The following is a 23,848-nucleotide window of genomic DNA, read 5'->3' on the forward strand; positions in this document are numbered from 1 at the left end:
CTTTACGTAGCTGTGAAAATGCTACTGCGCTCCTCTGGAGTGCGCTGTGGAGCCCTTAGTATAGGGCCGCAGCAGCCCCTGCCGTCCACTGCGCTCTATACTAATCAGGTGTTGCTAATGAGTAGCTGTAAGGAGGCCATTTCTGTGCAAAACCTCAAGTCGTTCCAGCTGTGATAGTGAGGGGGAAATTAAAGGGAGCTGGTACATTATTCGACTTGTCACTAGTGCATCGTGCAGCCTGATCATTGAAGAAGGGTGATTTCCCCATTGCTCACTTGCAAGGAGGGCTCTTGGCGTTCCGCAGACTGCTCCTAACAATGCAGTACTTTATGAGTCTCTATCGAGACCTCTTAGCCTAGTCGCTTCACAAAGGTTGTTGATGCAAATTGGCCGCCTCAAACAAACGATAGCCGGTCGAGCCCTTCTACAGAGCCTTCAAAAGAGATCCGAGTCCCGAGCGTACTTGGCCCTTAATACTCTTGGTTACGTGGGTCTTGACGCTAGAGGTCGAACTAAGAGGTTGAAACCACCTTGGTCTTTCGCGAGCCTCGATTGTTCGTTGACAATTCCTCACGTTCGTGCAAAGCGGAGTTCTCCTTTGGCGGCAACGCGTTCGCTTGTACTGGAACATCTTGAAACTGAATATGCAGGTCATCTTCAAATTTTTGCTGATGGCTCTGTGTACAAGGTCGGAGGATCTAGTGCAGCTGCTTTTCACATTCCCTCTTTGAAGTATGATTGGTCGGTTCGCTTCACTGCAGTCGTGTCTTCCACAACGGCCGAAAGCGTTGCCATTGAGGCAGCTCTAAAGAAGCTACGGTTTTGTACGCCTCAACCTGTTGTCATTCTTACAGCTTCGAAATCCGCCCTGCAAAGGTTAGAGCACGGGTTCCCTACTGATTCTTTATGTCTAAGCTCCCTACGCTCGGTGCACAATCTCCATATCAAAGGCTTCTCCATACGATTCCAATGGGTGCCCTCGCACATAGGTATCATAGGCAACGAGATGGCGGACAGCCTCGCCCATAGAGCGCTGTCTGGGAATCCTTTGAGGAAAGTGCCTCAAGAGGACAAGAGACTCTTCAGAAAAGCGGTGTCATGCCACTTCAGCTCTTTGTGGAGCTCACCTCACAAGCCATGTGTGACTAAGGGTCTCAAAAGAAACCAAGCCACTTTACTGCTCCGCATTCGCATGGGCTCTGCTCGTACCCCTGCGTGGATGTATAAGACTGGCCTGGTGTTGTCTCTATAATGTTCAACGTGTGGTGTGTGCGGTGACATAGAACATTACCTTATGTGCTGTACTCTGTATAACACGGAAAGGAGTGTGTTATTCGGGTCCCTCAAGAAGACAGGAATTCCCCACAGTTCTCTTCAGGACATTGTTTTCCCGCGCGGGAACCAGTTAGATAGGAAGGAGGTATCTCGCCTTCTTTTAAATTACCTACAGGACACGTATTTGGCCTCCACGTGGTGACCTTAGGAGTGACTATGTGTAGTTGTGAGGTCTGTGTCTGATTTATATGATTTATGTATTTTAAGTGTCGCTACGGTGGAGCAATTGCCGGCAGCTACTGCAAGGCTAATCCCACCAGTAGCCTACAACCACTCAACTCAACTCAAGCTGTGAGGAGCTGATTAGTAGCTGTAATCAGCTGTTGCTGATTAGTACGAATTATTGATGCGAACGCATTGTACGACTCATGAGGCGGCGTTAGCGCGACCTCACACACGGGACACAACATTACTTTGGTTCTGTCCAGCTACGTGGCATTCGCATATTTTAAAACACTGGCAAAAGTTAGCTGAGTCACCCTGTCAGCACACACTCTCAGCACTCCATTTCGGGATGAAAAAAAAATGAAGCTAGCACTGTTTCTTTCATCAGTGCACCACATTCCCAAGTACAATGTTAAAACATACGCGAGCTTTTCTCGCATGCGAGCAGACTTGCACATTGAAGGCAGGTTTTCGCTGCAGGAATGGAGCATAACTATGCATTCGCGTCCCTAAATAAAACTGGATGATACGGGCCGTAAACTCGTCAAAATGCACACTGCATAGCAAACGCATAAGAGTGTCGCAAAAACACCGAGACTGTAACAACACACGCATGTATACACACCGACAAAACTCATGAACAGCCGCGCACAGTGCTTCTCCGCCCCGTCCGCGCCGTGCTGACCGAGCAAAGTGCGACAGCAGCGCCACGAGATGCGAGGATCGGTGGTGGATTCACGCAGTCACGGGAGTTTGAAAACTGAACCTAGTCTAGTAAGGTTGCGATACGATGCTAATGATAATGATGATGATTTAGTGGCATCCCTTTTGAAACGGAACGGTGGCATTCACCTAGCCTGTTTCATTGAATCAAATACGCTTTACATGCTTTTTCATTTTAGCATTTTTTGTACATCTCCTTTATCTTTTTTTTCTTCCTCGAACATTCTCTATCTACCTTGTACAACTGATGGTAGTGGTAGGGAGGACAGGCCGCTGGGAAGGCTATAGGTCGGGATCCATGGAAGCCGCAACTTTGGCCACCCACTCTACCAGCCTGGCTTGAGCAGATGTTTTGATGTTCGGAGCACGCGCTCCCAGGCCTCCCCGAACGGGGCAACTACCAGTGCAACTGCTGCACGGCATGCCACCTGGTGTAATAATATGCAACTGCAATACAAACTGTGCACGTATCGACGCTACGCGCCCGCACATGTCACCTCGCGTGTCTCCTCGTGGGCTACATAGGATGCCCTTATAGGGCATTTTTCCGCTGCAAAATAGCAAGTGCTGGCGTGACTCAATGGTAGTGCAGCTGACTCCCACGCAGAGGTCCCGTGTTCGATCCCGACGGGAACTGAGCATTATTTTTTTTCTCATTTCCAGCGATAGCTGCGTTCGATACCAGACATCGGCGGCGGCAGCAGATACTATCGCCTATCGAAACGGCTATTGGAATAAGTCCATGACAGCTTACGCTGTAAAACATGTCATTAGCAATCGTTTTAGGATGCCCTGGCGCCGAATCTACACATTCGGCCCCAAATCAAACGTGAATGAGTTTGGTTGAAAATGTTGGTTTGAACAAATTTCGTCACGTTTTCCCGTCTGACGGCAAACAAATGACATTATGAACGAATGTTATTCGTTGTACATGTCATTTAATTTTAGTGCGATCAGTTCTCAGCTGTTCTTTCCTCGACTTCTAGCTAGAGTGACTGCAGGGGTAAGTACCGGAACATGCTACGGTGAAGTAATAGTCAAGTCAGTCGTGTGACAAGTGTCATTGGGAAAGAGCGCTGCTCGTATGCTTTCGCTTGCGTATACGTGCGCACAGGTTCAGGCGCCGCGTTGTAGTAAAGAGCATAGTCGAAACATTGCACGCGTGAGAGTCGGCCGGAAAGGTGAGCAATCGGGGATCGACTGGAGGATGTCAGCAGTTTGCTGGCTTAGCGTCCGGGAATGGTAGATGTGGTAGCAGGACGGGCCCGACAGCATTGTCGGAGTGCGATACAAGACGAGCATGCATGCATCGCGTAGAAACGTATACGCATATGGCACATAGGACATCATTGCTGCCTACAACACTAGAAGCGAGATGTAGGGCAAAAAAAGAGGTCATACTCTGCGCATGTAAGCAGCATGTGTATGAGGCACCTATTTTCTGCATACGCATGGGAAACGGAATAGACATGCGCTCTGTATACCTCTAAGACCATGCAATGCCTTTCTTTTTTCGGTGTCGTAATGGGCGCGTGCCTTCGATATATCAACCGCTCCGTAAAGTAGTTTGCATGTCTACGGCTAGACGCAAGGATAGCCCCGAACATGAAAATGTGCGAGGGGATCGCGTGGGCGTCGTTAAAGCCGCCGATCGAGCAAACAGTGTAATGGCGACGGCATTTTCCGCAGAGTTTGTCCATCTATTTCGGTCGAAATAATGCGAACAAGCCGACTTAGCCCTTTCAACGTTTACTGGAAACGCAGAAGCGGAGCTTAGTCGAATGGGAAAGTAATAGAAGCTCGCCGTCAGTAGCGCAATTGTTGGCGCGTCCAAGCATAAGAAAGTAAACGACGCTCGAAAAGGAAAAAAAAAAATCACCAGCGATTACGATACTCCCTAATGCGAAATTTGAGCGCAGCTGTATACGTGTTTTCATTTCGCGATATATTGGCTTTCACGGACAATCTACCTCGTGCGGCATATTGCAAACGAGCGAAGTGTGCCGCGACTGCCTCGCTAATCGGGAGAACGCGAGAGGCAGCGCGCGGGTGACGCGTGGGCGCGATTCAGAGCAGCCGCCGCAGACAGACTTTCGCTTATGCAGTGCTTTGTTTTGACGTGCTCACCGCATGCCTAATCGATGGCATGCGGCCCATACACACTAGCGGTAAAATATCGCGGCGCGCTACCGGCGTTAAAACGCAGCTGGATGGATGGATGTTATGAGCGTCCCCTTTGGAGCGGAGCGGTGGGTTGCGCCACCAAGCTCTTGTTATTATACTGCCTAATGTCCTACCTAGGTTAAACAATAAAAAAAGACAAAAAAACCCTATGAACTCCTACAACCAAATTTTTTGACCCCCTATTGTGAACTTTGCTTCGGTACGTGTCCGTTTTTTGTCGTTTCCCTAATTTTCTTCCACCAATCTTCCAATCGCCTCTTACTAATCTCTATTGCGGACATGTTTACTTTTCCCCTGCTCTCGAAGAACCCAAGGGCTTCAAGCAGGCCAGTCGTGCCTAAATCGAACGCTGGGTAGACGTCTTCACATTCTAATAAAACATGCTCCATAGTTTCCCTAGCTTTACCGCAGCGAGCATATGCTTCTTCTTCCTTCTTATATATCGCTTTATAGGTGCGTGTTCTAAGGAATCCTGATTTTGCCTCGAAAGTAATGAGCTTCCCTTTGAGTTATCATAAATTGTTTCTTTCCTGATTTCGTTTTTTTTTTCCTCCAAAGTAGTTACCCATAGCAGGTTTCTTTTCCATTGCCGCCACCCATGAGATTATTTCAGCCTCTCTGACTTTCCGCTTGACGTTCTTTGTTGCTGTGTTGCTCACTCTACAGGCCGCATACTTGCTGGTAACCTTCTTAGTTCTTTTCCTCCGCTGTGAATTAATGTTTTTCCTGTACAGATACCTCAACACTCTCCCAACCCATTTACTTTCTCCCATATTCCTCATTCGTTCTTCATAATCAATTTTACTGTGAGCTTCCCTCACTTAAAAACTAGTCCAGCCCATATCACCCTGCACAGCTTCATTTGTAGTCTTCTCGTGAGCGCCCAATGCGAGGCGACCCACTGACCTTTGGTTCCCATCGAGTCCTGATTGTACCCCTGATTTAAAGCAAACAACCGCATTTCCGAAAGTAAGTCCAGGAACCATTACACCTTTCCACATACCCCGGAGCACCTCGTACCTATTGTATCCCCATAGCGCTCTGTGCTTCATTAAGGCTGCATTTCTCTTCCCCTTTACTGTTATTGTTTCTTCCTGTGTTTTCACGTATCTATTGCCTTCGGTTATCCATATACCGAGGTATATATATTATTTTACCCGAGGCATTTCTTGGCCCTGTATCTCCACTGTCTGTTCACTGTTTTCATTGAATTCCATACCACCTGATTTTCTAACACTTAGTTTCAACCCTAAATTCTCGCCTTCCTGTCCACAGATATTAACCAGGCGTGGCAAATCACTGCTTGTTAGCTAGCAACGCAATGTAGTCCACATAAAATAAACCTGGAAGCTGCTGCTCTACTACTGTACCCGCCTGTTTGTATGAGAGATTAAACCCGATATTACTTCCTTCCAGCGCCCTCTCCATCCTCACCATGTACATCATAAACAGCAGTGGGGATAAAGGGCACCCCGCCTCAGTCCCTTGTTGACATCAACTTTCTCCTTGCTCCTCATCCCTTTCCATTCTACGCAAACTGTATGTTCTAGGTAAATCTCTCTCAAAAGCTGTAGACAATCGTCACCTAAGCCTTCCCCTTCCAGAATATCCCACAAAATGTTGCAGTCTACGTTGTCATACGCTCCTGTAAAGTCTAAAGAGGCCACATATAACGGTCTGCTTTCTACTCTTGATATTTCAATGCATTAAGTAAGAACAAATAAGTTGTCATCCAAACGCCTACCTATTCTGAAGCCATTCTGAAGTTCTCCCAAAATGTCATTATTCTCTGCCCATGCTTGCAGCTTTAATTTGATTGCCTGCATTGCTAGCCTGTATATTACCTATGTAATGGTCAACGGTCTATACGAGTGAATTCTATCTTTTTCCCCCTTACCTTTATAAATTAAGTGCACTCTACTTTATCGCCAACTGTCTGGTATTCGTCTATCCTTTAAAGTGCTTTCACCCGAGCTTCCTTACTGTTTGGCCCTAGTTAATTAATCAGCCTAACGGGAACCTCTTCTAGCTCTGTGGCTGTGCGTTTAGGAATTTTCTCTTGGGCCTTTTTCCACTTGAAATTTGCAGCACCAGCTCCTTTTCCATCTGGTTCTCTTTCATGCTCTTTTTTCCCTCAAATACAACCTCGTCATTGCCTTAGAAAGATTTGGCTGTTATTTTTCGAATGTAATTTAACGCCCCTTCCCCTTCCAGTTTGAGTTCCAGCTGCAGCAGAGCAGCCACACCAATTGGCAGCGAGCCGCTGCGGCAGTAGCGTGGCAGCATGAAAATCTCGCATCCTTCTCTGTAGGTGCGAGATGTCGCGTGCTTTTTCTTTTGTCTGCTGACAGGTTGGCGCTGTGTTTACGTTTTTCATCCTTCGCTCTTAACGCGAGTAATGAAGATGACGACGTCGTTGCCACTGATCGTAATCACGTTGGTGTGCTCTCTTCTGTTGCGGCGTCGCCGTGTTCAAAGGACAAGAATTATGTAGTTGACGTCGCGTCCGCGTCCTTGTATTCAGGGTCCGTCTTGACGTACAGAATCGCATATGGCACAATGTCTCCGAAAACATCTCCGTCAGGACGTCTCGGTTTAGACTCATCATTGTAAAAACACTCAAACCATGACAACCTAAACAAGCGCGAACGAGACCAAACCAAGCAAACCAAACAAGCGCGAGCGAGGGCGGACGCACGAGGGAGCGGCCATATAGAAGCTACCACCCCGAACATGCAATTTGATGCAGGCGGTGGTCCTCTTCCTTGGTAGTAATTGACAGTTCAGCATCAAGCATATTACAGGTAGGCACGTAACAGTCAACAAAAAAGGCAAGGTATATGACAGGCTTACATGGAGACATATATCAGAGCACAAAAAAAAATTGAGGACACACATAAAGCTAAAATCTACGCACGGTTATTGTTCATTGTGCTACCACACATTCAAAATATAATGAAAAATTAGGAAAACAAATAATCGTACTGTAATGAAGAAGAACACCTGGACGTAGGCAGCAGGATTGCCAAACAGCATCGCATGCCGCAGATGCTCGAGCTTAGAGACTGTGCTCGGCGAAGCGCTCTGCCCGTCATCGGCCCGTCGTGTCGTAAACCTCATTTATAGTACATACAATGCGCAGCGCACGCCACAACACGAAAACACAAGAACAATTGGAAATAAAAGAACGAATAAAAAAAGCGCATCGCCTACTAAGGCAAACTGATGTGGGCCTATATACATAAAAAGTTGTTACGCTGGAATTGTTCGTAGGAGCAAATTTCAGCCACTATATTGATGCTGCACATGTCATTAGAAAAAAGCGGCTGGCCAATATTAAAGAGCACTTACAAACGAAAAGCTTTGTGAACTCAGCTCATGGTCCCTTTTTGTTCTCGTTTTCACCGTGTATTCAACTCAAACGTCTCTATAGCATCCAGACGTGTGTCAGCATTTCGCTCGCATGCAGCGCAACAATTCCCTTAATCTTTTTCGATGCATACATATATAACATGTCCAGCATTTGATGTGCCACAAAAATGAGGCAATGAACCAGGGGAAGTTTGACAGATTAATAGGTATAGGCCGAAATGCTCGTATCCTGCGACAGCGTATCATTTGGACAAGAGTAACACGCGTCCGCCCTAGCACCACGCAGGAAGCAAAATCAAGAGGCTAGAGCGTACGTCCATATTTTGCTGTTTAATAGCGGCGATAGGGAAAGCTACACAGAAATTTTTCACCTCTGATTGTCCACTTGAATAGTGGAATTGTCTGCACGGAACGAAGCCGGCAGAAGCATCCGTGACCGACCAGCGGCGAATGGAGCAAGAACATCATTGCCGCCGGCGGTAAGCCATACTTTACACATTTCATTTGCCACTTACGAGGGGGAAACAGAAAGTGGACGTGTGATTCCGAATTAGTTCAAATAAGACAAGCATCCCCTTTTATATAGCCTTAGCGGCAAGCATTTCTAAAGCTGTAATCTCCTGTAACCTAGACAACCAGCCACGAAATGCACATTGAGTTCACGGTGTCTTCATCAAAACTGTTTATTGTGCAGATTGTTTCTGACTACAATGCATCCGTCTCCTCCTTTCAAATGAGGTGGATAGTCTTCTCATTCTTCAACACGTATCCATACTGTTGGTGTGCAGTGACATATTGACAATGATGACAATTGGTGACATGTTAGGGATTCCTTTCAATGTAATTGTAGTTTGCGGTCGTTTACACTTTTTTTTTCGTAAGACGAAAAAGGACAAAACCGTACTGCACTGTTTCTTCAAGTTTTCTTTTTTTTTCAATTTCTTTCTTATTTACTTTTTTTCAGCGTGGCTTTATTATAGATGTTTCGATAGCTCAATCTTCGGTAAAATAATTTTAATGCTCTCGTCAATATAAAGAACTAGAAGTGGACGAATATCAGCTTTTCCGAATACAAATAGTAAGCATCGGATATGGAACTGAATAGCAAATAGTCAAACGTAGTCGCACATACGTACTTACAGCTGAAGTATTTATTTAGCTATAATTAGGTACCACGCCTGTACTGACTTGTGCAAAAAGACAAGTATCAGCGACAAAGAATCAGTTTTAAACACAGGATCACTAAATGCTATAAAGAAACTGCGCGAATAGCCTCTCATCATCTTTGCAAACTGGTTGAAAACAAGCTTTCCAAGAATGAATCGATGGGCTGTGTAACGTAGTTTTCCAAAAACGCAAAGTAAAAGGTTGTCGAAAAAGGTCAGAAGTTGCAATAAAGAAAATTTTTAAAAAATACAGCTGTTGATGGACTTGTGAGCCGTAAAAACGTGTTAAAGTGCCCGTTGCAAGAAAAATATCACTGGTCGTAGCGTAAAAGATAAAAATGCTACAAGACTCGGCCATCAAAAAAAAAAAAAAGACTACCGACTTGCCTCCTCTACCGCCTTTATTTTTTTACAGAAGATGACAGTTTGCCGCAGTGTTTCTAGCTAATCGCAGTATTGCCATTGTTCGGCATATTGAGTTGAGAACAGGAGATGTAGCCTCGTTGGGTGTGGGAACGCGTTGGATTGCAACAATCTGAGTGTTGTCTCTTGCGTCTTCGTGAGCTGTGTGTGTGGTGGTGGGAGAGTTCTGCGATTGAGTCTGCAGTCTTGAGTGGGACCCAGGCAAGTTGTCAGTGGAGTGAACTCTTCGTTGTTCTCCGTGGCCTGATGTTTCTCAGGCCATGCATTGGGCGAGTTCGTTGCCCTCCAGGGAGGCGTGAGCAGGTGTCCACATTATTTCAACAATTCTTTCTGGCCGCTTGGCTGTTAACATGCGGTGAGTAGTCGGTAACGCTGCTGCATACTTCTTGAGAATTAGTTATAATGACTGTTGCTTTAGTCTTTGTGAGGGCTAATGCTACGGCTAGTTCGTGTGCTTCCTGAGTTGTTGCATCTGTCATGGTGGCACCGACGAGGAGGTCCGTACTTGTCGTCACCACGACGGCTTTGGCTCTTCTGCCATGATATGCGGCTGCGTCTGTGTAGACCACTTCCTGGAGGGACCCGTAAGTCTTGCCCAGGGCCTACACTCTTGCTTTGCGCCGCCCTTGACGAAGGGCAAAGTGTATATTTTCCGGTAAGGAGTGAAGCATGACGTCAAGTCGCGAAACTTCTGGAAGTTGTCTGGGTGGTTTAGCGTCTGTAGGTAAGTTCCACTTGATTTGCTTAAGAACTTTCTGGTCTATTTGGGTCACAGCCAGGCGCATTTTTTCTGACTGGAGAGGTGGCCCTCTATTATTTCTTCAGCCGTGTCATGCAGACCCATACGGATAAGTCTGTCTGTGGACCTGCTCATAGGGAGACCAAGGGCTTGCTTTGTGGCGTTTGGAATAAGGGTACCTAGTTTGTCAATTCTCGTCAACACCACGTACATCGCTGTATAACGTAACTCTAAAGAGGATGAAAACTTGAACGAGGCAGATGGTGTCGTTCTCTTTCATGCATCGGTATCTGTTGCTATTCTTCGAATAATGTGTAAGACCTGCTCCGTCGTCCTGGAAAAGCGTTGGAGCATCTGGTCGTATTGCGCATCAGCTGGTATGAGGAGTCCCAGAATTATGAGGGTGTTGCAGGGGTTTATAACTTGTCCTGCTAGGGCGACCCGTATGTTATCTTCATCCTCCTTGGTGCGGCGCCGCCGTACCACAAGGAACTCTGACCTCTGAGGCGAGCAGACAAGTTCGCTCTCATTTGCTCATTGGTTTACCGTGCCCGCTGTTAATGGCAGGGTGTCTTTCAGGCCTCCCAGCAAGTCCGTACCCATCCAGAGGGTCACATTGTCAGCGTATAGTGCATGGCGTAGGTTGAGTGTACTCCCCAGCCGTCCTGGCAGAACCGGGACCGCGATGTTAAAGAGGAGCGGGGAGAGGACCGAACCCCATTGCCTGTCACAAACCTAAGGAGACAGCGCATCACTAAACAGAAGGAGCACCAACAGCAGGTTTCGCGGCTCCGCAGCTATTCCTTGCTCTCATTTCTCCGTCACACTTATTATCCGTCTCTCAAGTCCGACGGATCATATTGATAACAAAACTGCGAGCAAAAATTTCTTGGAGCATACCTTGACTAAATGTTAACATTTATCCCACACATTAAATACTTCAAGGCAAAGTGCCTAATAACAGCTAATATATTAAAGATATTGTCACACATAATTTGGGGCAGTGACAGGAGATGCTTAATAAATCTTTATTGGAGTCTCATATGTTCTCGCCTGAATTATGGGTCAGTCGTATATCAATCTGCAACACCAAGCGCACTCAAGGTGCTTGACCCTGTCCATCATAGGGCTCCGGTTAGCGACTGGGGATTTTAGAACAAGCCCCGTTTCCAGCCTCCATCTTGAGGAAACAAGTGGTCACTCAATCTGTGTAGATAATATTGCAGCTTCATGTACTTCTTGAAGGTCACTTCAGACGGGCCTAAACATCCCTGTCACCGCGTGATTAATGACTTTTCTTCCGCTGCCCTGTTTTTGAGGCGACCAGCAGCAAGAGTTCCTTTCTCACTCCGTATCAGAAGGCTGGCTGACAAACTTGGCATCCCACTTTATGACAATCGAATAATGTCACCAGAGCGCCCAACACCACCATGACTGTGGCAATACATTGAATGTAGCACATATTTTCTTACAATACCTCCACACGCTCCCGAGGCATTAATACGCCTCCACTTCCAAGAATTACAAGGAAAATACTCGTGCCCTGAATTTTATACGGACGCTTCTAAATCCCCTGGAAAAGTTTCCTTAGCCGCTGTTGGGTCATCTTTTGAGTGGTCAGGGGTTCTAAATCCACGAATGAGTATTTCTTTCAGCCGAAGCGTTTGCGATAATGTCGACTGTGAAATACACCAGAAAACAAACGCTTAGCAGAACTGTGATATATACAGACTCGCTAAGCGTGGTAAAAACAGTGAAATCATTGAAGAAACAGAAAAATCCTGTACTTCATGATATATACTCTGACCTTTGCATGGTATAGCTATCCAACCATCACGTAACATTACGTTGGGTGCCTGGAAGGCATTGAAGGCAATGAGCTCGCTGACCGTAATGCAACATCCGTCCCCCCTGAAGCCGCGGGCAGCAACGTAGCAGTGCCAGTCCTTGATCTAAAACCTTTCCTGCGTATGAAGTTCAAAGAATACTGGCAACTACAGTGAGACAAAGAAACGCTAAATGAACTATACTTGGTAAAGCCCCGAATATCTAACTGGGTCAGTGGAAAGAAACTAAGGCAAACGGTTGTGACACTGATATGACAGAGAAAAGGACAGACATTTGGGACGCATTATTACCTTCTCACAGGTTTAGGGCTGCCTCGGTGCACGTCAACAGCCGCAACAATTGCCAGAGCTGGGGACCATATGATCCAGACACACGTAGCTGCCGACTCTTTCAGAGCGCACATTCGCCATCTGTCAAGGATCCCGGACCATCATTTGGCCTCCCTACCAGCCGAGAGACCTCAAGCGACCTTTTCAAGAGTGATTAACGCTCATAAAGAGTGTATACCGTCATATTTTACACCGGCGACAAAGCCTTCATCTCCCCTGTGGTGCCTACGACAGCCTCAAGTGAATTTTGCTATTCCTGGAATTACAAAAAAATCCGATCATCCATCGCCGGCTCTGAAGCAACTTACGCTCCTATTACTGCACCAGACGTATCAGGACCACATACATATATATACCGATGGTTCGACCTCCCGTACCAGCTCAACTGCCGCATTCGTCGTTCCAGCCAAGAAGGTTACAGTTAAATTCAAATTGTCGCATACGACTACATCTACATCGGCAAAGCTTGCAGCTCTCCATGCCGCTATGATGTACGTCAGCGAAGAGCCAACAGAGAAATGGGTCGTATTTTGTGACTCTAAGGCAGCCCTTCACAGCATCAAGTCTGCATTACGCAACAGAACTTACGAGCAGATGACATCTGACATCAGGGAAGCGCACCACTATGCTCTAGAAAGAGGGCACACCATCATATTTCAATGGATTCCTGCTCACTGTGGCATCGTCGGCAACAACCTAGCTGACAAGGCTTCCCGGTCTGCCCACGAAGATACCCAGACACGTTCAATACCTTTGGCGAGCGCTGCCAGGGAACTTCGCCTACATGCACGCAAAAAGTCGCAAGATCTCTGGAGTTCAGGTGCCTTCAACTGCCGATTATATAAGCTTGACCCCACGCTGCGGCTACAACTGCCATCTAGCCTTTCCCGAGGTGAAGCAACCTTGCTGTACCACTTGTGGCTGGGAGTAGCGTTCACGAACTCATACTCTTATCGTTTGGGAATGGCCGAGAGCCCGGTGTGCGATTCCTGTGGGTGCGAGGAGGCCATCGAGCACTTATTGTGTACCTGCCCCCGCTACGATGTACAATGCCTCTCTCTGCGGGAAACTTTACACCGACTGGACTTAAGACCGTTCAACGAGTCAAAGATGCTCGGACCGTGGCCACACCCGTCACTGGCACGAAAAGCGAATCGTGCATTAGTGCAATACTTGAAGTGCACCGGCTTACGAGACCGTTTATAGTGTCCCTGTGCATAGTGTCCCGCCCACACGCACTCAGTGCTCACTTTCTACCCTTTTCCTCTTTCTATTCCCCTTTCCCCCACCCCCAGTCTAGGGTAGCAAACCGGATGCTCTTCTGGTTGACCTCCCTGCCTTTCCTATCCCTGCTTTTTTCTCTCTCTTCATATAACCCCAAAGAAAGAAATCGAATGGACAGAGCTTAGGTGACCTAGCCAGCCAATTTATAGACCGACGCCTTCCAATCTGTTGCTCATGAAAAGTCGCATCCAGCCAGATTCGTGCTCGGCTGCTGCTGTGTGCTGGTGCCCCACCTTGCCGATACCACAGAAGTGGTAGGCGTGGTAGCAGGACTTCGCTGAGGAACTCATCCACCACTCCTTCAAGAATTTCGTCCACGTAAGGCTGTCCAGTTTTCAGTGTGTAATCGAACGACCACTGGTACTGGTGCCGGTTGCGCTTTACCCAGTGTGGATTGGAGTCACTTCAGTAGTGTGCATTATGCGAATTTACCTGGGCGTTTCTGCAAAGGTTGGCAGCATCTGTGCACGTGATGTTGCTCAAAAACTCCGGTGACTCATCGGTTTTTGTGAGGACCCAATTCGAGAAATCTAGACGATTCTGCAGGTCCCTATCTTCCAACCATTGGTGCTGGTTAAGATGGGACGGGTGGAAGGACGTCAATTAGAATCCTCCAAACTGACGACTTGGAAATTGGTACCTGGGCGGCCACGTCCCCTCACGCTAGCATGGGGGTTTGCGGCCATAAATGCTTGAACGTCCGTGCGTAGCCTAGGACTCAAAGATGGAGTCCTCCGCGCTATTTCTAGAAGCTGCCGGTATGTCTCAGGTTTTCATAATTTTTGATGATAGTCGATGCGTTTGTTCTACCACCACACTTACATGACTGTTATATATTTGCGGCCTTCCTCTCGCTGCCATTTGCAGCTCCCAAGGCAAGGTTCATGTTTACCTCCTTCTCATTAGAGTGGCATGGCGACTGGGACGAAACAAAACGCACCTTTTAAACCTTTGAACTGACGTTGTGAATTCGCTTCTGTGGCAATAGGTTTTGTGGCAAAAAGAAAAGAAAGAAAAATACCATCCGTATACCTTATCTACTCTAAGACAACAGCTCACAGCTGATTCGATCTCGACCGGGTAAGGTGGGCCTTCAACGCAAGAATCAGGAAACGGCGACGAAGCTGGGCATCGTGATGATGATAAAAAGTATAAAAGATTGTATTCACTTCATTGGTACGTGGTTGTTACTCTCATCCGACTCTCGAGTGGTTCTCGAGTGGTTCGACTCTTGAGTGGTTCACCGGGAAGGCTCTGTCCCCTTCGGAAAACTACGGAGGGGGTTCGGGCCCCGGAGCCCCCCTGTAGTCGGCGCTTATGCTTCACTTAGCTGAAGCCCGTCTTGTAGTGACGTGGGTGAAGTCCGTCTTGTGGTGTCAGTACAAGCTTAAAATCATCCCTTAAGCGGTGGGCAGGGCCGAGGGATAGGCCTGTGACTGGGCTGGTTGACTGGACAAGGGCAGGGCAGGCGTACGGCTTAGTTCACGATCGGTTTTGCGCTGTCGGCGTCGCTTAGCCGGATACGAGGTCGACCCACTGGGTGTTGTCTTCCGGTGTTAGTGCTGCGTAATCCTCGTCGCTTGCTTCATGATGCATCGCAGTGGCTTCCTCCACGTTTGGGTTAGGACTACGAGTAGCTGCATTGCGGTCTCCGTCGTTAGCGGAAGAGCCTAGCACTTGCAGTACTCCTGCTAGGCCTACCAACCGGAGGTATGCTTAGCACGCTCGTCCGAAGAAAAGGCCGCAAATTGTGCAAAATTGCACCAAACGACCTGGGAGAAGTGCCCACAGGTCACAATGTCGAACAGAACCTATGGTGGTTTTGGGATTCGGCTGCGATGGGTCTTTCTGCAGAATTAGATGAAAAACCACAAAGGCCATGTGAGGTGCGTCCGTTCTCTGCGAATGCACCGTAGCGCCCCCTCTTTCGGACGAGACTAAACGTGTCACGTTGTTGCCGATGGATGAGTAACTACAGAAACTGAAAAAACGTCGATTCTTGGATCATGGACTAATATATACCATATTCACAAGAACAGCTTCTATGTCCACTACAAATTTTGATTATGATGATGATGATGATGATGATGATGATGACGACGACGACGACGACGACGACGACGACGACGACGATGTGGGCCTTCCATTTGAAATGAGGCGATTGTATATGCCTCAAGCTCTTTCATGAAGACTATCTCGATACATAAATTTTTTAACTACCTTTTTTAAGTCAAGCTACATTATCAAAAGAAAGTTCTCTTCATTCCATGTTTTGTAATCCTTTGTGTAACCAATATGAAGTTCGTCTGTTACTAGTCCCCAGGTCAGTACCATTTATGCTGTCCCTAGTGTCTCTAAAACCTGTCACCTCGGTCAAGCCCACATTTCTCCTTGTCCACATTTCCCACATAAATGTCCACATTTCCCACGTTGCCCACATAAATGTCCAAATTTATCGTTGGGTGGATAGTCTGGCGTTTCACCACAATATTTCTGCACCCCGAGTGAATGGCGTATCGGCTATATCAGCGACTACGCGTCACTATCGCTCCTGGGTGATTCCTGCTACCTATACATTGTTATAAAACAATTTCAGACTGTAATCGAAAGCACTGTAATGAAAAGGGTTTTTCTCAAGCAACTCCTGAGCGTAATGTCTACTTCGATAGATGTAGGCCGATACTCTCCACTCAGCGGAGTCTATGGAGAGCGTCAGGTAGGAGCCCATTTGTGAATACACGAATTAGAACGCACTGAAACTTGCTCGACCCGATGAAGGACGAGACACAACGAGACAAACCAGTTCAGCCGCTCCGTCGCCACGTTAAGTGATTCGGGTGTGTCAGATCTTAGAAAAACGTGATTTCCAGTTTTCGTAGTACAATAGATATTATGCATACAAGTCTCACTAAGCTTTTCTTTTTCGGAATGTCTGCCACGGAATGCAAATATATCCTGCGGATTTTAGCAGTATATAGGCTCGCACTTATTTACCTTTAGCACTTTACTTCGAATATGAGACATGTTTTATCTGTGAAGAAGACTGTGCACCAGAGAGCCTTATTTCCCCAGCAGCATGTTTATTTGTCGTGGCCACTGTGGAGCGAATTCCGCCTTTCGCCCTATCATTTCACTTTGATTTAGAGCGATAACCGCTACGGGCTTTTAATTGGCTTGGATGGGCCCGGAGTCATCACTGTGGTCCTTATCGATCGTCGTCATCGTCAATGTCATCTGTCTTACCACACTGAACAAACTTTAACAGAAGCCACAGCGGTTTCCGCGGGACAATGGCTACCCAATACACGTAACTATGCACGCGCGTAGTGTTTACAGGGAAACCTTTTCCGTATGCTTTATGCACCGTAAGCACATCACTCCAGAGCCATCAGATTGTGTGTGTTATAAGGTATCTCAATTAAGCGAACGCACGTAATTTGGGGCACCACGCGTACAGTATAACAATACATGTTGTTGTAACGCTATTCGTTGAACTATTTGTTTCATGTTAGCCAAATAATATATAGTATACGCAACGATAAAAGAAAGCAGCCCGCCGGGTTGCGCGCTAGAACGCTGTTAATTTTGGGTTTTCTTTTTTTTTTTCTTCCTTGTCCGTTGACTGATTGCTTGGTATAACTTTTCCCGCAGAAGTGTCGCATGTATGTCTCCCAACTGCACATTGCCAAACGTTTGCCTATGGCGCGAAAAAAAAAATGCGGAACTATATATGAAGGAACTATACCGGACAAGAAAGAGCGTCGTTTCTTCACACGATTTCGCTTCTTTTGCATCATAAGTGCGAACCAAATAGCAACAAGGAGTGAAACGTCCATCTCTTTATAAGAATCACATTGCTGCCGGCACACATTTCAGTCGTCTTGCCAATTTAGGCTGCTGCACTCAAATTACCTGCACGTGTTCTGAGTGTGGTTACTGCAAATGCAGCTTCTGCCTTACCAAGGTTTAATACTGAAGTAAAATAACCACGAGCGTGTTCCTCTACTGTACGGGAACACTCGCATATGTTAAATCGGCTGACATCTGTATGACGCAAACTGCTGCGGCCAAATCACCTGCAGTCAAGCCCGCATGTGCTCATCGTGTTGTGTGTCACTGCCACTTACACAGCGATCGGATCTACTAGCGTAATTAAAGTTGTCTTTCATTTCCGAAAAGTTAAACGAGAACTCGAATGTGAGTGAAACTTCAAACTAGGTACACATGCGCAGCACAGACCATACGATGCTGCAAATTCGTTTGTATGCATACGGCAAAACAACCGTGTACTTAGATGAAGGTGTCCAGGCGGTCCAAATTTCCGGAGTCCCCCACTACGGCGTGCCTATTAATCAGATCGTGGTTCTGACACGTAACCCCCCCCCCCCCCCCCCCCACTTTTTTTTATTGTCACAATCTTGTCACCTCAGAAGAATAGCTCCTCAGAAGTACCGTAAGACGTCTATCAGAACAGCAACATTTCAGCAGCGTTGCCCCACGTCGCTACAGGTTTTCATTCCGAGAGCGCAGTCGTCGTGACGTCACCACCGACATTGGCGACATAGTGATCATCATCGGGCTAGTTGTAACTGTGTTCGAGGGCAAGGCTTCCCGTTACAATCAGTCTTGTACGCTGCACTTCTCCGGTCAGATGAGGTTCTCGAGTGCGTTACACTCCATCAAGGAAGGTATTTTCTCTCTTAATTTTTTTTCTTAAGCAAGCGTATGGCGTACTCTTATTTTGCTCAAGCGACAGGAAGAAGCTTAGTGTTAGCGTCACTGACAATGGCACCACGATGCATCCTGATGTGATGTCGACTAGCACGTTTCCTTTCGCGAGGCCAAAAACAAAATAATGTAATGACATGTATAATTAGCTTGAACCCTAACACTTCCATGTACCGCATTACTTTTCTGCTGCGGCACGCTCGTAACGCCTTTGACCGGTAGAAGCACCGAAAGACTGTTACGCTGCAATTGCTTTTTACAGCGAAGCTGTTAGCCTCTAGTTGGTCAGGATTTCTCGTGTCCGTCAGCAAAAAAAAAAAAAAGAATGAACCCAAAGAAGTGCATGTCTCCATTGTAATCAGGCATACAACACACAGCTCAGTATTCATTTCTACAACGAAAAGAACAGAACAAGCGTCAAAATGGCATGATGGATGATAAGGCGCCTGTGAACAATGCAAGGCATGTTCCTCCTCCCCGCGTGTGTTTCCCGGTAAAGATTACAGATGCATAAGCTGCTCCGGTGGAAAGGGGGCAACAGCAGCATACGAATCAGTGAGTGACGTCACCAAACTTCATATATAAAAGGGAGACCCGCCGAGCGAATGATTCATTTCATTGCAAAACCTTTATGGGTAGACCGCGCAAAGACTCCCGAAGAGTAGCGTAATACGATGAGCATCGAAGAGTGCAAAATCGTAATGCTCAACAACAGTGTCGCGCTAAGACTATAGGCAGAACAATAAAACATTTCATATCCCCGTCGACAACATTTGAGTGGTTTTCTAAGAGCTTCGCTGGCCATCCACTTTCGCGGGGTCGGGATGGCGAGTCAATTTTTTTTTCATCCCAATCACGCAATATACAGCGCCATACTCACCCGCTAGCAAGTCAGGTCAATGAACACTCACGGGGCTGTTTCTATGAGACGAATATGGTCGTCGACGAGTCCTATCTGTGCAGGATTAGGGTACAAATGTCGGCCTGCCAGTTTAAACGGCATGACAGTCAATTTTAGCTCTTCTCTTTATTTCTTTTCTTCTTCCTTCCTTTCTTTCTTTTCTGTTTTTGAGAGAGAGAGAGAGAGAGAGAGCACAATCCCATCAGCAATTCACACAGCTGGGTAAATGTAATTACTTGGGCTGTAGGCTCGCCGTCATGTCATTGTATGCAGACACGTTGCAATGATGCTTTCTTTAACAGGTTGCACGCGACAGACATACGCGATGGAGTAAGTTACGGTTAGTAACTTCGCACAGGGGGAGGTTGATACAGAGCTTTGAAATCACATTATTAAGAAATTTTTTTAAAATGCTGAAACTGTTTTGATTTTGTACGCTGGAGACACCAAAAATGCCTTCAAGAACATTTTTGTCTGCTACTTTCGTTCTTGTTTTCTTATTCCGTGGCACCATGACACAGCCATGTCTGAACTCAACAACTTCAAGCTTGTAACATTATGCGTTATTAGGCGTGATGATACTCTCTACTATGACGGCAAGAGAGAGTAGAAAAGGTCACCCAGTGATGGCTAGTGGTAAAATACACTTGAAGAAGCTCTTAATGTCAAAACTAAAAAAGAAATTCGAGGACACCTAAGCACTTATGAGTTGTAAATGCGAAAACATTAATGCTCAATTGAACGCCGTTAAGCGGTCCTTCGAGTTATGAACTCCTCGGGAGCAAGTGCGGGAGTCGAGACGCTTGTCCGGCTTAATCCAGTAGGTAAGACACTCAGAAACTCACTACCGCCAACGTTTTGCTTTTGAAATTATTCTGGTTTTCTTTTTATGCAATGATTTCTCTATAGCGATTACCGAGGCGAAGTTAGAACGCAGGCAAGAGAGAGCCAGCGCGGACAAGGACGCGCGGATAACACAGGCTTCCGAGAGAGAGAGAGAGGTTGACGTGGCGTCGCGGCAATGCCCTCTCCCCTCACACAACAGCTGGCACGCCAGCGTCGTTGCAGGTCCCCTTTCAACCACTCTGCTCCGTCGAGGTGCGCACGTAACGTGACCTCGCAGCCAATGCGAATTTAGGTGCGGCTTCGCTGCTATCGACACCGGCTTTTTCACTCAATTGACCATTTGATGCTTTCGCATCAAAAGCACAGCAGGTAGTGAGTATAGTATAAAGGATGAAGAGGAGAAACTCGTGAAAAAATCAGCGAGTCGATGGCTCTCCTCTTTTCAGACAGAGGCCACGGAGCAACTACGCTCCATGTGTTACTACTTGTCTTCCTTCTCAATAAAAAATACGTCAGGTTTCTTGTTTGTTTGTCTGTTGGCTGCTCGTATTTTGGAATGTTGATGTCTTGATGATGGTGTCGGGGCTGATGTTTTCGAGCGGTTGGTGTAAGTTTGTGCTTCAGATGACCCCACTTACCGTAGTTGCGGTTCTCTCAAGGACAAATGACGCCTTACAAAAAGCTTTGCAGCTACCTCAACGAAGCTGAAGGCCGATGAATGGCCGTACATGAGTACATGGTTGAATTCTGAAACGTATTTAAGGAGACGGAAACTGAGTGAGGAAAAATTACCACCTCTTCTGTTGGAAACGTCATAGGCAATATCGAAGGGCCGTTAAGATTTGTCTTGGTGTCGAACGCGTCATTAGGAATCTCGAAGGAATATCGTAATGGTGCTGAGAGTTAGCACGTAACCGGTCTTAAAGTGTTCCTGAATCACTTTTTATCTAAGTAGAGAAATGCATTTGAAGTGCTTTTCAATTCATTTCAAATTCAAGCCTTACGCCAGCTGCCCTATGCCAGCTTGACCGACGAATAGTAGCCACATCCAACTTGCGCATTTTGAAACCCTGTCAATAGCTCAATACGAAGCGAAGTCTCCCAAGGCGTCTTACCAAGAGTGGCCAGGTGTTGGTAAGCGCGCGCTGGCAAATATGCCTGTGGTTTGACCTTAAGTTTCGCGTGGTTCGAGGCTAGTTGAGTGTTCAAAACTAGCCGAAATTAACCAGACCCGACGGCTACGACACCGATAAGCAGGGTGGCCAAATTTTATTTCCTACGCAGGCGGCCGAGCGTGAACAGACGATAGTCGGCTTCTTCCGGAAGTACGTAACTATTATCGAAATTCGAAATCTAATTTTCGAGTGCTTCTTCGTCAATAAATACACACATCAATAGTAGGAAGAAGCGTACTGATCCAACCACCCTACTTGATTCATGTCAGCTATTTACCCGCCGTGGTTGCTTATTGCCTATGCTGTTGGGCTGCTAAGCAGGGGGCCGCGGGATCAAATGGGGGCGAAATGCGAAAACAGCCGTGTACTTAGATTTAGGTGCACGTTAAAGATCCCCAGGAGGTCTAAATTTCCGGAGTCCCCCACTACGGCGTGCCTCATAATCAGAAAGTTGTTTTGGCACGTAAAACCCCATAATTAAAACAAAAATGTCAGCTATTTGCCAATGGCAGCCGCATGTGGGAATCTGATATATGGCGAAGTAAAGCGCCCAGAAAAGAGTGAGGAGCAGGCTTCTGTTGAAAAGAGAGCGTTTGAGAGAAAGGTGACTTCGCGCTCCGCTTGCGAGCTCCACGCGCAGTGCACGACTGCAAGACATGACTGAGATGTACACAGCAGCGTATGCAAACCGCGCTCTGTGTTTTTTCACCAAGCCCGAAAGGTGGTTCAGGACCCCTTTAAGAGCTATCCAATAAACGTATTGGCGTTGGTAGCGTGCACACACTAAGTCTCCTGGGACCTTCAAGAATTTATAATTGCGTTAGGAGCGTGCCTATAAGAACTCTTGAAGGACCGTCAAGAGTTGTGTGCGTCCAACAATATCGCCTTGCAGGAATTTCTGGCCGGATGTGTCTGCGTAGGACTTAGTTCAAGAAGAGAAATGATCACGTCAGAATTTGGCTTTGCTGGTTGATCATCCTGAATTTATAAGAGCGCGACACGGAGTAGGGTACGTTCCTTTCTGTCCCTGTCCCACGTTGCGTTGTTCTAAATTCAAGCGAAATGAACACTGCCGAGATGCATTTCATGTGGTTGCACCTGATGTTGGCGTACGCAGTACCGGCCGGCCTGGCACAATCATGCAGCTGTTCAAGGAGTCGCCTCCAGAAGACACGGACGAAACGGTGAGGTCGTTCGCGACGGCGATCTTCCTCAAGGGTTCCAAAGTGCTCGCATACGTGATCACCTTCGCCGTTGTGCTCTGCGGCTCGGTGCTTTCCAAGGCCACACTTCTGGTGATGACGTCGCAGATCCAAGGCTTGCGCAGCGGAAGGGGTCTCAACCGCACACGAACGGTCTGCAATCGCGAAGTGTGTGAGTCTTCCAGACAAACTTTACGGTTGTAACGCTGAAGGATTGTGAAACACCTCATGAAGGTGACAAATAAGTCTGACCAAGGCTGAGATAACTTTACAGGCTTCGTACAGCCGAGTCCGCTTATGAAGAGCTCCTTCGTTTGGTAAAATATGTTCGCTGTAAGAGATGCGTTTTAATTGCGCTCCTCCTTAATTTATTTGTTCTAGGAGTAGGCAGGTTTGCATGATCTACGTTTTATGAGTAAAGACGCGCGCTTGAAGTTGCATATTTCTTTTTCTTAACAGAAATGGTTGCTGTTTTGGCGCAAGTACCCAATTCTCATACACTAAACGTTCACCAATATAAGCACGTAATCATCGCACGTATCGCCTAACGGCACGAAAGCAAGAGGCAAAAAGATGAAAGAAAGGAGAAAGACAGAGAGGTTAACAACAACAGAAAATATTATTTGCTAACCTACACTGCGAAACGAGGGAGGGGGAGATAGAAAAATAAGAATATATATAGAGGGACAGAGAGCGCAAACAGACTATCACATCCGGTGACGGGTACCGCCCATTATCACAGCACCGGACCAAGTGCAGCAAAATGAGCACGAATTCAGGCTCAAGGCGCTTGTGCATGTATGCTATCCTTCAGAAATTCACCGATGGTTACGATACTCCCCAATGCAAAATTTGTGTGCTGTGCTATGTGCTCTCTCTCTCTCTAGCAAACCGGTTGAGCTAAACTGGCTAAGCTGGCTAACCTCCCTGCCTTTCCTTCTCCACTTTTTCCTTCCTTCCTTCCTGAGCTCAGCTTTTTAGGTTTTCTGAATTCGCGATATATTAAGGCAAAGAATTTGAATCTGAACAACAGGATCCTCTCGGTGGCGGCGCTGAGCCTCTGCCAGGGCAGCTCGTTCAGCAGCGCAGCGGCAGGCGAAGCACCTCCGCGCCGAGCTCCCCATTCACAGAACACCTACAGCACTGCTCTCGCGGCGGCAGCGCAGGCGAAGTAGCACGTGCGTAGTGTATCTGAAGCCCACGCCAGCGCTTCGTTTCCATATATGGCAACGGTGGACGCGCTCGCAGCGTGCCTTAGTAATGACGTCATCGGCGGCCCGCTGACGGTGCATGCTATTATGGCGCCATCTCGTAGCGGGTCCCCGCCGTGAAGCACGTCTCGTGCGGCGCTCTGCTTTCCGCATGCTTCCGCTGTACCCACCTCCTCCGCTTGCTTCCTGGAGCTCTCTTCGCTATCGCTGTCTTTCA

The 23,848-nt window shown here is 47.1% G+C and overlaps 1 protein-coding gene across 1 annotated transcript in view; it reads left to right on the forward strand.

Annotated features, from left to right (window-relative positions):
- Window positions 1-23,848, forward strand: part of LOC126541923 (chitin synthase chs-2-like) — a 154,499-nt gene that overhangs the window by 87,674 nt on the left and 42,977 nt on the right. The window contains exon 2 of the mRNA XM_055077016.2: window positions 22,336-22,592. Within this exon, the coding sequence (XP_054932991.1) occupies window positions 22,336-22,592 (257 nt within the window). The remainder of the gene's footprint in view (window positions 1-22,335; window positions 22,593-23,848) is intronic.

Source organism: Dermacentor andersoni, chromosome 2, assembly GCF_023375885.2.
Source record: "Dermacentor andersoni chromosome 2, qqDerAnde1_hic_scaffold, whole genome shotgun sequence".
Lineage (NCBI taxonomy): Eukaryota > Metazoa > Arthropoda > Arachnida > Ixodida > Ixodidae > Dermacentor > Dermacentor andersoni.